We start from the raw sequence: 15155 nt of genomic DNA, 5'->3' as shown, positions 1-15155 counted from the left end.
GTTTATCATCCTGGGAGGCAGTAACGGAGGCAACGTGTGTGCGCAGGCGCAGCAGCACTTCGCTCAACCGCAATAAGCAAACATGGCGGCGGCCGTCGACAGTGTTGTGAAAGTGTAAGTTTACCTTTATTATTGTAAGAGTAAACCAATCAGAAATACTCAAATGAATGTATAGTTGCTCGGTTATAATGATGTTATCGCTTTTCTTAAAGAGCTGTGAGCACCAGCTCCTCAGTCTTGAATACAATATTTGTCCCTAGAGAATAACGTTATCCGCTGAGCTAAGGTTAGCTTGTTAGCTGTGGGTGAATAACTATGGGCAGAACCCATTGTGTATCTCTCTTTTAGCCCCTACTTTTCCCAAACTCGGAGCTGTATCATGCTAGTGTTACACATTATTTATCCAAACTGTTGGAAGCCAGCCTCCTGTAGATATAGAAGAGAGTAAATTTTCCACTTCACTGTCATCTTGGCGGGTGCTTTGTTGTTAGAGGAGGATTGCTAACAATCAACCTTTTGTTCTGACGTCCCTCCACTGATACTATCCGTGTTTGCCTTTGTAATAAAGTTAGGCTTCGTTTTACGCACTGGGAAAAAAGAGTAGTTCGGATAATCAGAACAGCAATCTTTGATGAGTCTGCTTGAACACTGCCACAAAACTCATTTGAGAGTGAAGCCGAGAATAGTATATCTTTGAGGAAGGGCGCTTATTCCTGCACCAGAGTCATCATTTATTCTAGCCACTTAACGGTCAAAACAAAAATTTGGATAGATGAATATTTACAGTACAATATGCAAGAAAAGTCAAATGGTCAAGTAAAGCCATTTAAAGAAAACCGCCACTTCTTTACATTCAACTCTACTAAAGTTGTCAAATGGTCAATACTCTGATACTTTTCAATACTACGTGTTTTAAAATGATACAGTACTTGTTACTTATAAATATTTAGAAAATAAAAACTAGAAGAAATGCAATGTCATCACTGAATAGTTTGATTATTTTCTCGTTTTTAAATACCTCTGTTGTTACATACATTTATAAGACTCCTATAGAGAGTTGAAAATCTGACCATGTTTACAAATTTAAAAACAACATGCTGAGCTGGATTAATCACTTAGGAATGTTTATTCTTTATATTCAGTTATTTTTGTTTTAGAAATTAGCTCAAACCCTTAATTGTACACAAGTAAAAATGTGTTAGAAGAAAATAAATTACACAGTATAAAAGTTGAACTTGCAACAGGACATTCTTCCTTGCTTTACATTTATGACTTTCGATTAACTGTGTCCAACTAACAATATTGGCATGTATCAAACAGTGATTATTAACAGTTTCTCCTGATCAGTGTTATTTGACTTGTTAGTGTCCCACTTTCACATTCAGGCTGGGAGAGCAGTATTACAGAGATGCCATGGAGCAGTGTCATAGTTACAACGCTCGATTGTGCGCAGAGCGCAGCATCCTGATGCCTTTTCTGGACTCTCAGACGGGTGTAGCCCAGTCCAACTGTTACATATGGATGGAGAAAAGACACCGAAGTGCTGGTAAATAAATTAAAGTGCTGTAGATTTTTCATGTGTTATTATTAATTGACTATAGTTGCTCAAGTAGTCTGCAAAATTGTTTTTAATAATGTATAATATTTACCATTATATTTAGACCATAGCTTATACCACAGCTAACATAACCTGCTTTTCTTGCTTGTACTTCTATGTGACATATCAGGTGTAGCTCCAGGACAGTTGTACACCTACCCTGCCCGTCGCTGGAGGAAAAAACGGCGTTCTCATCCCCCTGAGGACCCCCGTTTGGCTTTCCCCCCTCTCAAAGCAGGTTTGACCTTGTAGAACAAACTGCCTCCAACCACAGATATCGTCAATATAATAGATGGATTTATGGCTCTAAAATGTAATTGCATCAGTATAGTTTTTATAGGCCTTGTTGCAAGCAGTAGGTTCTGCTTACCAATTTTCTTTTTAAATTCATCGGTTATTTCATTATAGGCAGATATCATTCTTCCATGTTTTTCTAAAGTTTTAGAAAACTTTAAATGAAAATAATATTCTTTAGAAGCATCAGTAAAGATTGAGAGAATATGATTTTTCTCATAGATGAAAATCTCACCTTACGCTTATTTCTAACGCTACACTTACACTATGATTTAGCCATACATCTCATACTGCAACATTGTTTGGGCTAATACCTTTTAAGCGCAACTTCAGCTGGGTTTTTTCTTTGCAAAAATTTTTCATCAAAGTGATCACATTCTCCAACAGATTCACGAGTTCAACTCCTTTGTTCTAGTCCTCACAAGTCCTCTGTATGATATAGATTTGGTTCAAATTTGTTTTTATTTCCTGTCTGTTCACAACTTCCTCCAGTATGTTTTCAAAATAAATTTCAATTCAATTCCCAAATACATTGTTACATCACAGGGTCAGCCAATAACCTTAATCCAGCCTTTTTTTAGGATTTGTTTTTGTCACAATTATCCATCCGATTTCAAGGACCTCATTTCTGGAACACCTTACCAATTGGAAACTGCACAGGCATAAAGTGGTTCAAGAATAACAATATTTTGTTAGACCAGTTAAGCACAACGTTTTAATTATCCTCTTTCATAATTACTTATTTCACTTTTTATAGATTTTTTTTTTCTTGACCTCATATTTTACCTGATATCTTTTAATGCTTTTTTCTGAGTATCAGCATAATAATAATTTGTACTATTTTAATTGATCATCTGAATGCCTATTTTTCACATAGGAATAAGAAATATATCAAAACTATCATTTACTTCATGCACGCTTTAATTTTCTTATTCCTGTGCCTAGCGGATTTGGACTTGGGGTTGAAGCGTGATGCATTGGGGACGGTGGATGGCAGCAGTCTAGAGGCACTGCTAAAGGGCGAGCCCCTCGACAGGAGGAGTGGAGTGTCAGAACTCCGTGGTCCTGAGGAAGACCCAGCAACTGTGGAGCCTCCTGCCACATCAGCGACCACTCACACTTCCTCTGGACGTATACGCAAGGTCTAGCTCAAATGGTTTAATACACTTGTTTTCTATCAGTGCAGTCCATATCTTTATCATAGCTGGACATAAAATATAATGTTTCATCTTAACTAGATCTGCTCATAGCATAAATGTATAACTTTCAAATCAACATGTCTTCCTGCATCCTAATGAGTCTGTTCATATCCCCGACTTCTTAGCACACTGCCAAAGCTGTTATTTACTAGCAGAGTACCTCCATCATTTTCAACCACAGTGGCTAGATTGACAACAGAAAACAGTAACACATTACCACAGCTACAGCTATGTGCTTGTACAATATCAAATTCCAATTAATTTGAATCAGTAGCTGTTTTTTGAATTTCTTTTTAAGTAATAACTTTGCCTATATTAAGTACAGACAGACTTAATCCAAACCTTCTAATGGCAGAGAGTCCTGGACCATGATGACTACTTGGACGACCTGGATGATGAAGATTTTGAAGATGAGACCCCCAAGAGACGAGGCAAGAGCAAATCCAAGGTGAGAGCTGTGTGTTGTGCTGCATGCAGCACACTACCAAATACAAGAGGAGCAATGTGGGATAATTAGATCATTCATCACAACTGTTTGATATCATAACCTTGAGGCTTTCTTCAACACGAGAGGCTTTTTAAATCTGATTTTTTCCAATATTTTGACCTTTTTTCCCTTATTTTATCCATATATTGTTTTTTTAATTTCATGAACTGGATTTAAAGTAACCTAAATTGTCAAATGACTCTTGCAGGGTCGCAGCGACAAGAATGGCAAGAAGAAACAGGAAGCTGCAGCTGCAGCGTTGGAGGAGAGGGACAAACCATATGCCTGCGACAGTGAGTAGAAGCCTCCTTTTAATTGGGAGTGTGAAGCATGCATGACAGCAAGAGAGGCTTTTGCTTTTTTTACCCTTGAAAGATAAAAACAACCCTTCTGCCATGCATGGTGTGATCTGAAAGACCCCATCTGGAACTTAGGTTTTAAAGCTGAGAAATTGGAGAAGTTGCCCGCCTGATTGCGTGATTTTTTTTTTTTTTTTGAGATGCAGTGCCGTGTATGCTCTCTAACTCCCTGCTGGCCATAAACCTTTGTGCAAACGCTCACCTCCGCTGATTAAGTTTGCTGCTAAGCGCGTCATCCAAAAATTAACGATGTAAAAACATAACTGAATAGAACCGTTTGTGAGACACTGAGCAGCACTCCTTTGTGGTTCCACCTTGGGCCTTTTTGGACGGCAGCTCCAAATGGCCGCGACTATAACACTTTTGTATGACCGTGTGTGTGTGTGTCAGTCTGTGGGAAGCGCTACAAGAACCGTCCTGGCCTGAGCTACCACTATACACACTCTCACCTGGCCGAGGAGGAGGGCGAGGACCGCGAGGAGATCGAGGCACCACCCACTCCTCGCCAGCCTGAGGAGCAGAAGAGTGAGTCACTCTTAAGTGCTGGAAGAGAGAGAAAGGGAGGAGGTTTGTTGCATGCTGTGTAGCATGTGTGTGATTGGAGAAGGGATGTCTCTCTCTCATTTTGAAGAAAAAGTTCTATTCTTTTAATTTTTTTCTGTTATTTCCATGATGATTTCAAATCCTGAGTGCGGCCAGTGTTCCTGACTGAAACATGCTTGCACAGCTGGGAACCTTGTTTTTTTTTTGTTTTTTTTTCCCCAGCATTTCCATCTTTTTTTCCACACAACATGCCATCATTTGTTTTCTTTTGTGCACGCAACATCGTGTTAGCATTCAGGTGTGTTTTGTCAGTTTTCATCCTCATTTTCGATCATATTTATTATCTGCCTACAATGGAAATAAAAAGAGGTTGTTGGCTGATGGGACATGAACAGCTATGTAAAACTGTATTTCAGTGTTTAGATTGTTTGATTTAAAACTGTCTTATATCACAGTAACTTTCTACATCTTAAAGAATATATTGGTATTTTGCTCCTCTTTATGATTCAATCTAATGTGCAACAAATCGTTTCCTCACTTTTTCTCTTGCTCAGCAACAAAGAAAGGTCCAAATGGGCTGGCATTACCCAACGATTACTGTGACTTCTGTCTGGGAGATTCCACCTTAAACCAAAAGACGGGGCAATCAGAAGAGTTGGTGTCTTGCTCAGACTGTGGTCGCTCAGGTATGAACTTGTCAAGACTTTTTAATTGCAATTTTACCTTTTTACTAAGCTCTACTGCCCCTTGTTATTTTTGTAATATGAGATGCACTAATTATGAAAATGTGGGCTGATTCAAAAGTTTAGAATAACAATTGGGCCAATTGCTGAAACTGGAGCTGCACAGTTAATCTAATTTAAATTGCAATTATGATTTTGATTTTTTTTATTTATGTAGTTTTTATTCAGTTATATTTTTGTCACAAAAATATAACTATAGAAAAAAAAGCACAGACTTGCCTAGAAAGGAAAAAAAACAGTCAACAAAAACAGAGAGAAAAAAGTGTTTCAGGTCAGCGAGTTGCAGTAGTAGTGTTCTTAAAGCACAAAAGGGCGATTCAAGCTCAGGAGTATCTCCTCTTCAGACTGTATTTTTTCTCTTAAGTAATGTCCTCTAAGATCAATTTTGTCGGTGTTAAAAAAAGACAGAGTCCCTTTTATGACATAAAGCAATGGCAGAAATTACATGTAGGCAGCATGACTTAGATAAAGGTGTTGCATCCATTTATTGGTATTATTAGAGCGCACTAAAGGGCAGAGATCATATCAATATTAAAATTAAGGGATAGGATGTTAAAGCAAGAATATAATGTAATTACCTCAAATGTTAATGGTCTTAAAAACCCAGTTAAAAGAAACAAATTATTATCCAAGATGAAAAGAGAAAAACAACATATAATTTTCTGGTAAGAGACTCATATCTGTGACAAGGATTATAAGAAATGAAAACGCTTAGGTTTCAAAAATATCTATTATTTATCTTACAAACGTGGCAGAGCAAGAGGGGTGGCAATACTGATCTCAAATAATGTAATATTCCAACTTTCTAAATAGATAATAGATCCAGAGGGAAGGTATCTTCTGGTCAAAGGGCATATTGATCATAAAATGGTGACACTCTTAATGTGTACGGACAATACATCTTTGAAATATTCCATCTATAGGTAACCCTAGCGACACATATTTGATTAAAATAATCTTGGCAGCCAGTAAAAAAGCCCTAACAAGAAGGTGGCTAACTACCCCAACAAAGGAGGAATGGATTAATATTGTTAATGAGATATATAACATGGAAAGTTTAACTTTGGTCCTGAATTTATGTGTGGACATTTTTACTAATCACTGGAGTAAATGGAACATTTGTTTTAAAAAAGGGCTCCTTAGCACAATACATCATCAGATTTACATACACAGACAGGCGAGCATATACGAAAGGGAGGATGTAAAGTGTGCAGATGTTTAAACGCATGAATGCGTAAATGTTGACCTGTACATATGTGCAAAGGTATAGATGCTGCTGGAAATGAAGAAAAAAGCTGCGTTTTTCATACAAATTGAACACTGAAAGGTGATCCATTCTGGTTTGGGAAGTATAAAGCTCTCTGACTTGTAAAGGATGCCCAAAATCTATGATTTGTGAATAAAGGAAACAGACTGGAGTTTTGGCCTGTCATCAGAGATAAGTATTGATGCATATCAGTGTTCCTGTTTGGGCACAAGAATGGCTTGAATGAACGTAAACAAGTAATGTCCTTAAAAAATTGTGGAGTAAAACAGTGCCCTCTAGTGAGCACTAATAATGATTTTGACTTTACCACAATCAAAGAAACACAACTGTGCATCACCCGTAGAAAACTCTATTTGGGCATTATTTCAAAAACATATTACTCATTTTAAATTATGTATTGTTTTATGCCCTGTGGATTTTCTATTAATTTTTTATTTAACTATGACTTTAATCTGTTAAACATGCCTTTTTCATCTCATCTCGGTGAGTGTGCACACCAGTCTGCATCTCACACATCAGCCTGTGCTTTGCTCCTATCATCTTTACATGGACATCGCCAAAGCAGAAATTCACCGGTTATATAGACTTTCAAATTTAGACTGAGCAATCAGGGGAGGAGGGCCTTAGTAAGGGAGGTGACAAAGAACCTGATGGTCACTCTGACTGGCAGAGAGGCTAGATGGAGGCCTCTCCTCAGTACAAAACACACATGTGGAGTTTGCCAAAAACTCTATATGTGTTTTGCTAAGGCTAACTAGGGCCTTTCTCCCCCGAATACCCAGTTTGGCCAGATGTTTAGCTTTAGAAGAGTCCTGGTTGTGACAAACTTCTTCCATTTAAGAATTATGGAGGCTGCTGTGCTCTTGGGAACCTTCAGTGTAGCAGATTTTTTTTTTTTTTTTTTGAAGCTTTCTCGAGATCTGTGCCTTGCAACAATCCTGTTTCAGAGCTCTACAGGCAGTTCCTTTGACCTCACGGCTTGGTTTTTGGTCTGATATGCATTGTCAGTTGTGAAGTCTTCTATAGAGAGGTGTGTGTGTCTCTTCAAATCATGTCCAATCAATTTATTTTACCAAAGTTGCACATCTCAGTGAAGACCCAGAGAAAAAGGGGACCACCTGAACTAAATTTTAAGTGGTTTGCAAAGTGTCTCAATACTATGCCAGTGGGATATTATTCTTAATACATTTGCAAAAAAAAAAAAAAACCTTAAAATTCTTTTTTCACTTTGTCCGATGGGGTACTGAGTGTAGATTGATAAGAATGGAAATGAATTTAAACAACTGTACCATCAGGCTGCGACTTGTATGCACTGTATGAAGTTCTCACAACAGCATACTGCAGGTCCCTACAATGTAAATTAAATGCAGACGTATAAACCAGATTTTACTCTATTTTTTATTGAGATCTTTTATTTAACATCATCAACTAGAAAAGCACTCAGAGAGCGCAGACCTCTGCCATTAGCTCTATCTCCCAACAGTACAGAATCCTTTAAAAAATTCCTTGGGGAGCACAGATAAAACTCACTAACTTGTATAGCTTAGATCTTAAACAGAACATTTAGTTCCTTTTTCAGAAAGTGGTTACAGCTTATGTTTAAGAAAGAACGCAATATTTTTCTGTTCATTCCACACATATTCTCTCCTGTTTTTGTCTTTAGAAATGCTATTAAAAGGGATAGTGCACTCCATATAATTGCTTTTACAAATGCATACCGCATCTTCTTGGGAAATCATGATCCTAATTTAGATACTTTTCAAGGGGCTAGTGTTCGAGCACTTTCATGGACATTATGTAGTATATGACTACATTTCTCTTACATCTTCTATCCTTCCTGCAGGCCATCCAACATGCCTTCAGTTCACACCAGTCATGATGGCTGCAGTAAAGACTTACCGCTGGCAGTGCATCGAGTGCAAGTGCTGCAACATTTGTGGCACCTCAGAGAATGACGTAAGTTTCCCTCCGAATCTGAAATATTCTTGAAAGACTCTATTTGCTTGTTTTTGGAGGGATTAAAAAAGCAGTCTTTGTGCTCTAGTGGGACATAATGGAAAGAAAAGGCCAATTATCATTTTTGCATGCTGAAACGGGGATTTGCCTCTTTCTTTCACCCTGTTTGCTTATTGAACTGTCTGTGATATATTTGCATGTTTTTACTGCATTTTAATTTACAAGTTGCTCAATATTATTGATTTAGAACAATCATTGGTTTTGTATATAACCTTAATAATGGCTCCTTCTGATGGTTTCTGAGTGAGAGTGAAAACATATGACAGCATTCATTGAAGTTTGACTTGATGACAAGGACAGTTTTCTTGTCTGCTTTTATTCCACCTAAGTATGCCCATCATTGTAATAAACACTTAGTCGGAGATAGTCACAAACAGAATGATTACAAATGTATCACTGCAAGTTACTCACTGTCATATTTTTATCATCATTTCCAAGATGTGTGTCAACAAACCCCAAACCTAAGCCTCATACAAAATGGACTGTTTGATATTTCAGCATCTTTACATTCAGTTTATAAGACTCCATAAACACTTTCAACATGGCTCATCAAATGTAGTTAACAAACAAGTTGGTTTTTCAGTCATAGACCCAAGCGTTCCCAACTTCAAAGTGCAAACAACACATATTAAATCTGTCTTTATCCTGATGTTTACAAAGGAACTTTCTTGTTTCTATCCTTGGCTATACAGTAGAGTGAACTTGTTGTGTTTTTTTTTTTTTTTTAGGACCAGCTGCTGTTCTGTGATGACTGTGATCGAGGCTACCACATGTACTGTCTGAGTCCCCCCATGACTGAACCACCAGAGGGTAAGCATTATGTAGCATTACATTACTTTATCCTACATTGACGTGGATGAGGTGACATTATGGGACTTTGTGTTGCTAGGTGTAATTAAGGAATGAGAATAGGTCAACAAAATGACGTGATGTTGTTAAACCTAACCAAATGACATCATGAATTTTATTCTCAAAATTGTCAAATTTCTTGTACAAATGTTTAAAGGAATTATGCAAGACACATTTTCAAGGTTAACAGTAGGTGTTCAACACTCAGTGCGTTTACATGCATATTTAAGTCAAGCTACAGTTATGGCTCAGTTAAGCCATTTGAATGGACTGCCATCTTTGTCTCAGTGTAAATGCACAGCCCTAGTTACTAAAGACTCACATCTCAACTATTGCAATTCACTTTATTCTGGTATCTCCCTAAAATCTATTTCCCGTCTCCAACTCATCAGAAATTCAGCAGCCAGACTATTAACAAACTCTAAGAGTCAAGACCATATCACCCCCATTCTCGCTTCTCTCCACTGGCTACCGGTCAAGTATAGGATTGATTTTAAACTTTTACTTATTATTTTAAAAGCATTGCACGGACTCGCCCCAACATACATCACAGATTTACTAACACCCTACGAGCCTAGCTGCTGTCTTCGTTCCTCAGGTAGCAGCCTCCTTCATATTCCAACAGCTCGTCTTGTGCTACAGTATATTACTGGTTTTATTTAAATGGTTATGACCTCACGGGGGGAATGCGGAAAAAAGTGGTGCCAATCCTGCTAGTATGGTTGGTGTCGTTTTGTATTCTAGCACATTCTGTGAAGCTAAAGTGACTTTTCAGTTGTGTCAGGTCTTGTGTAGTGTGCAACAATGGCAGCTGCATGCACTTGCGCTAAAGATGTTGTATATCATCATATTTTATTCTGGTATACAAGTATAAATCTGGTATATAACCAGCAGCCAACTTTTAAGATTAAAAGGCGGTATTAAAAGTTAAGATTTTATAATAACATTTTCAGTCAGTTTAACACATTTCCATGCATTTTAGAAGTCCGGTTTTTAGCTGGATTAACACAGTAATAATTGCATGTAAACATCCAGACTGCAGCAGTAAGGATCCAGTGATACTTCACATGAAGCTACATCAGCAAAAAAAGAAAAAAAAAATTATTGTGTTTTAAGTTTGTCTAATTGTTAGTAGGATGTTGCTGATGATGAATTTCCCTTAGACTGGCCACATGCTAGATGGTTTTCAAATCTTCAACGGTCTTAATAACATATGAGACCACAGACAGAAGGACATTTTAAAGAATTTATCATCTTATTATCCTCTGAATGCACACAAATAAATCACCCAGGCCGTGTAACCACACACCTGCTGTTCAGGGCAACAATCTGACGATGACCATTCCCTACACAGAACATTGTGCGGTTTAACTGTGACTTTAGAAGAAAATAAACATGGAGGACAACCACAATCCTATGCTGGCTGTCCCAGCATGTGTTATAGTTGCAGCAAAAAATACGAAACAAGGAAAATAATATGGGTGAAATCCTGGCTGAGATGAAGGTATTGATAGAACCATAGACTGTAGAAAGAATGGAACCAGTGCAACGTCACTTCCTGCTCCCCAGAGTGAACACGCCTCTTTTTGGGTGAAGCCAAGCTCTGTGTTTGAACGGGCCAGTTTTTTTTTTCTTTTCTTTTTATCATACTACGGAAGCCGTCATTCTTAACTACACGATGATGGCACAGGTCCTTACAAAAAACAAAACAAAGCATGGACAGGGTAACTAGGGTTAAATGAGTAAAAATCAGCGATAGCTTCAGCAGGCTTTTTCACATTAGCTGTTAGCCGCTAAGCTATCGCTATGATGTCTCTCGCTAGGGTTCGTCGTGTCTTCAAGTATTTCTCTCTGGCGTGGTATATCTTACAAACGACTTGAGTCCTGTAGAAGTCTGTACCGTCTTTAATCTTTTGGAAGCCAAAACAAGTCAAAATAATGGTGTGGACAACACAAATTCAATGATTATTTGGAAAAATAGTCGTTGACTCTGGGTCTCCCTGAAAATCAGGCTTAAAACCATGTAGTGTGTGATCAGTCTAATTTAGATACTGTTCCACTCATGTTTACAGCAGAAGCAGATCATACTGCATGTCATGCTTCCCCAAATAGAAACCCCAAGCAGACAAGTATTTCCTCACAGTGATGCATCACAAGCCGATGATTTCTTTCCTTTTTTAAAAAAATGTGATTACTTTTCCAATGATGTTTTTCTTCTCACACCTTACTGTATTGACATGCTTGACAGGGAGCTGGAGCTGCCACCTGTGCCTGGCCCTGCTGAAGGACAAAGCCTCCATATACCAGCAGAACCAGAACTCTGCCCCAGAGTGACATCATGCAGCTAGTCCCACCCCCGTCCATACAACACACCCTGCCCCACACAACTTCCTCCTGATTGGAAAGTCAGAACTCCTCTCAGTCCGGAGCTCCAGGCTTAGTCCAGATGTAGCTGAGCCAGATCTTGGAGCAGCTTCTCAAGTCTTCATATCTGCAGTGTCAGAGGGGGATCAGTCAAAGCGGGGTAAACTATCACTACCAACCTGCCTCTAATGCCTCTGAGGCTCACCATCAAACACATACATTATTGTGCACATATATAGACACTCTCTCCCCTGGACTGTTGCACACACAGTAGATACAGAGAGCGTGCAGTAACCATAGAAACTGCTGTCTCCATGGGAGCTCCCAGGATTAGCATCACAGCTAATTATCTGTACCCTTTCACAGTCAAAGACATGGTGCGGACTGTCAAGAAAACACAGAGTCTCTTCTGCCAAATGATCTATTTTTACTCTGAGCGTGGGATAAATAAAAAAATCACCACCTTTATGGTGGAGCATTATTATAATTATTATTATTATGACTATTGTTATTGTTCTGGTTACTAGTGGACTTTTGTAGTGGCATTCATCTGTGTTCTTATGTCCAATTGGAGCATTTTTTTTTGTTCGTTTTGTTGTTTTTTTTTTTTTTCAGTTTCACTGAAGGGAGCTGATCAGTGCCAAGGTCCACCACCATTTGGAATTTGAAGACCATCAGAGCCTTTCACAATCTTAACATTTTACGTCTATTTAAATGCAGTGTGATAAACACAGTCGAAATCTTTATTATCAGCAAACATGAAAACAATATTAGCCTTGACTTTATCTGCTGTTAGCACAAAATCTTTGGCCTTGCTACTTATTTGAGAGTTGCAACATATCAAATTCTCTTTTTTCTTCTGTTACTTCAACCAAACACTATAAAACAGATCAAACACTGAATGATGTTTTGGTAAGACACTTCTTTCTTTGCTGGCTTATTGTCCTTTATTTAAAAACAGTATGCCAGGTTAAGACTGATAATGCTGTTCTTGTCAAGATTTTTTTTTTCTCAAAGTCCAATCCAGGAAGTTAGTCACCACAGAGGTCCGTCTTCATTTTTGGTGCAAGCTTTTTAGAAACTGCAGTGACATCAAAGTTGCTACAGTCAAACCAATGTTGTACAGAATTTATGGCATGGTTTGACTGTAACAGAAGCTGCTTTTATCATTCGTCACAATGCGGTGGATTTGCATGCAGATTGCACCGGTATGAATGCACACTCATATCACAACTCTTTATTTTTGATGTATTGTTTGTTTTGTTTTTTACATTTTATATTACCTGATATTCCATTGGTACTGGGAGTTTTTTCTAGTAGAATTTTGTAAAGTCTATTGTATGGCAACACTTCAAGTATATAGCTCCTATTGCATCTTATGTACTGTACTGACTTTTTCTATTTTTGTCATGACTGTGACATGTTTGATTTTATTTGATTATTCTGGTATGTCAGACTTCCATTATGAGTATTTGTAAAATGATGTACTTTGTTGTACTATTTTTATTTTTACATTTCTTTGTTATCAAAACCAGTTTAGCCTGTCTGAAATAAAAATCCATTGAAATATGTGTTCTTTGCTTTGCTTTAATACAGTTAGGTGGGAAATTCATCATAACCCTCGATTTCAAGTGTGGTCCTGAAAAATCTTCATTTCAAGGGCTATGCAGACCTTTAGCCCAAGCCCTTCATTCAAAAGAGAATTAGGATACCCCTTCACTTTATGTGAATACACAGAACCAAGGGGAAATGCTCAGATGAGGGCTAAGGGGTAGAAATGAGATTGGCCCAGAGACACTCCCTCCATGTTTCTCCGTGTACTTTAGTGTCCACATGATCCAACTTGTTGAAAGTAACTCATACCAGTAAGTATCAAAAGTGACAAAAACTAAAATCATTATGAAACACTTATTTAAACAGTTTATACAAAATTTACATTGAATTTGAAAACAATGTACATTTCTTTCTCTCTCTCTCTCTCTTAAAAAAAAAATTAATAACGTGTGTCATTGGGCTGTAAGTCAATTTATTTTTCAGCAAAGGGGCTCCAAGAAAAAAACAAAAAACAAAAAGTTGCTCTAGCCAACCCTGACACAGTTGGAGCTGATGGTTGTTTGACATGGCTTGGTTCTGCTCAAACTTTTAGCTTGTTAAACCACAGTTCTTTCTTGCAAATGTTACTTTACTCAAAGTTTTAAATTGCCTCATGGTGATTTAATGTTGGGTCTTTATGAATAAATCAACAAAGAGTACAGTCTAGACCTGCTTTTTCTGTAAAGTATCTTGATTTGGGCTGTCAAACAATGTCGTTAAAAGTGACAAAATGTATCTAAAATGGCAAACAAATTAAAGTGACAAAAATGAACAGAAAAGGAGGTTGAAATGGTTCATAAAGTGGCAGAATGGCTTAATAGTGCAAAAATGTGTTAAAAGTGACAAAAATGAGTGGAAAAAAGTGGTTAAAAAGTGGCACAAATAAATAATTTATATATTGGACCCAATAATATCTTGACACACTTTTGAGCTCCAACATGAAGTAACTGCACCAATGCTACTGATCCAACAAACGTTCACTTATATTTTTAATAAATCATAACTGAGGAGGGCCCATTCTCTGGGTTTTTCAGGGGCAGGCCTGGCTGCAGTGGCTTAACCAAAATCCCAGTAACAAGAGTATTAAAGTACGAGTTTCAGATGTTAATTCATTGTAATTATTTCATGCATAAATGCTGACAAGTTGAAGTTGGTGCTGTACAAATACAGATTGATTTAAATTCACTGGACGCATTTTTTAAACTCCGTTAGTAAAATGGAAACATAAACAGATTCTTTCTATACTATAAGAAAAATGGGTTCTTAGCCACTAAAATGTCACAAAATAATGCAATGCAATGAAGGAATTTTAGAGCTAATTTACACTTGTAATTCACTACATCTAAGATTTAACATTATGCAGCTCAATGAAATAAGGTAGTCAAATTTTTGATACTTTTCAAATACCACAGAAAGAAATGCTATAAATTTCACTATAAATAGTATCCAATAGCCTACAAACTACCGAAAAAATGACCATATTAAAAGCTAGAGGACTGTCTTAAATTGCACAAAAATATTGGCAGTGATTGCAAATCTTTTTGAACACCTTGTACAATGTTTAGTTCTGGAAATCAAACAGACATTACTCAATAATAATGGCCAAGGAATTCATATTTTGTTGCTTTGGTTTTAAATTTTATTTCATTTTTACTAGGATTGAAGTTTTAAAGATTTAAGTATAGTACAAACTACTTAAAATACTGTACAAGATATCTAGTCAAAGTCCATTTGGGCTTTATTATTTGGAAACTGACCATTGTCAAAAAGGACCTACTTGTATTTCTATTAGAAGTTTATTTTCATGCTCTTACAGGCGATTTTATGCAACTCAAATTTGAATG

The 15155-nt window shown here is 37.4% G+C and overlaps 1 protein-coding gene across 2 annotated transcripts; it reads left to right on the top strand.

Moving 5' to 3' along the window:
• dpf2l (D4, zinc and double PHD fingers family 2, like) lies at window positions 1–13268 on the top strand. Of its 2 annotated transcripts, XM_041798028.1 has the most exons (11): window positions 1–114; window positions 1386–1546; window positions 1728–1835; window positions 2837–3033; window positions 3446–3538; window positions 3786–3870; window positions 4327–4461; window positions 5034–5165; window positions 8333–8445; window positions 9234–9315; window positions 11603–13268. In XM_041798028.1, exons 1-11 carry the CDS (start codon window positions 83–85, stop codon window positions 11686–11688), a joined length of 1224 nt encoding a protein of 407 aa, XP_041653962.1. In that variant the 5' UTR covers window positions 1–82; the 3' UTR covers window positions 11689–13268. The 2 variants fall into 2 exon arrangements, with proteins under 2 accessions (XP_041653962.1, XP_041653963.1); XM_041798029.1 differs by lacking the exon at window positions 4327–4461.
• The last annotated feature ends 1887 nt before the right edge of the window (window positions 13269–15155 follow it).

Source organism: Cheilinus undulatus, linkage group 10 (genome assembly GCF_018320785.1).
Source record: "Cheilinus undulatus linkage group 10, ASM1832078v1, whole genome shotgun sequence".
Classification (NCBI taxonomy): Eukaryota; Metazoa; Chordata; class Actinopteri; order Labriformes; family Labridae; genus Cheilinus; species Cheilinus undulatus.
This window is presented reverse-complemented; position numbering and strand designations above follow the sequence as displayed.

Bases quoted from the DNA above. Each gene is read 5' to 3' on its own strand.
- dpf2l (XM_041798028.1), top strand. From the start codon at position 83: ATGGCGGCGGCCGTCGACAGTGTTGTGAAAGT. The intron at 5,166-8,332 runs GTATGAACTTGT...TCCTTCCTGCAG, and splicing joins CTCAGACTGTGGTCGCTCAG to GCCATCCAACATGCCTTCAG. The intron at 9,316-11,602 runs GTAAGCATTATG...CATGCTTGACAG, and splicing joins CATGACTGAACCACCAGAGG to GGAGCTGGAGCTGCCACCTG.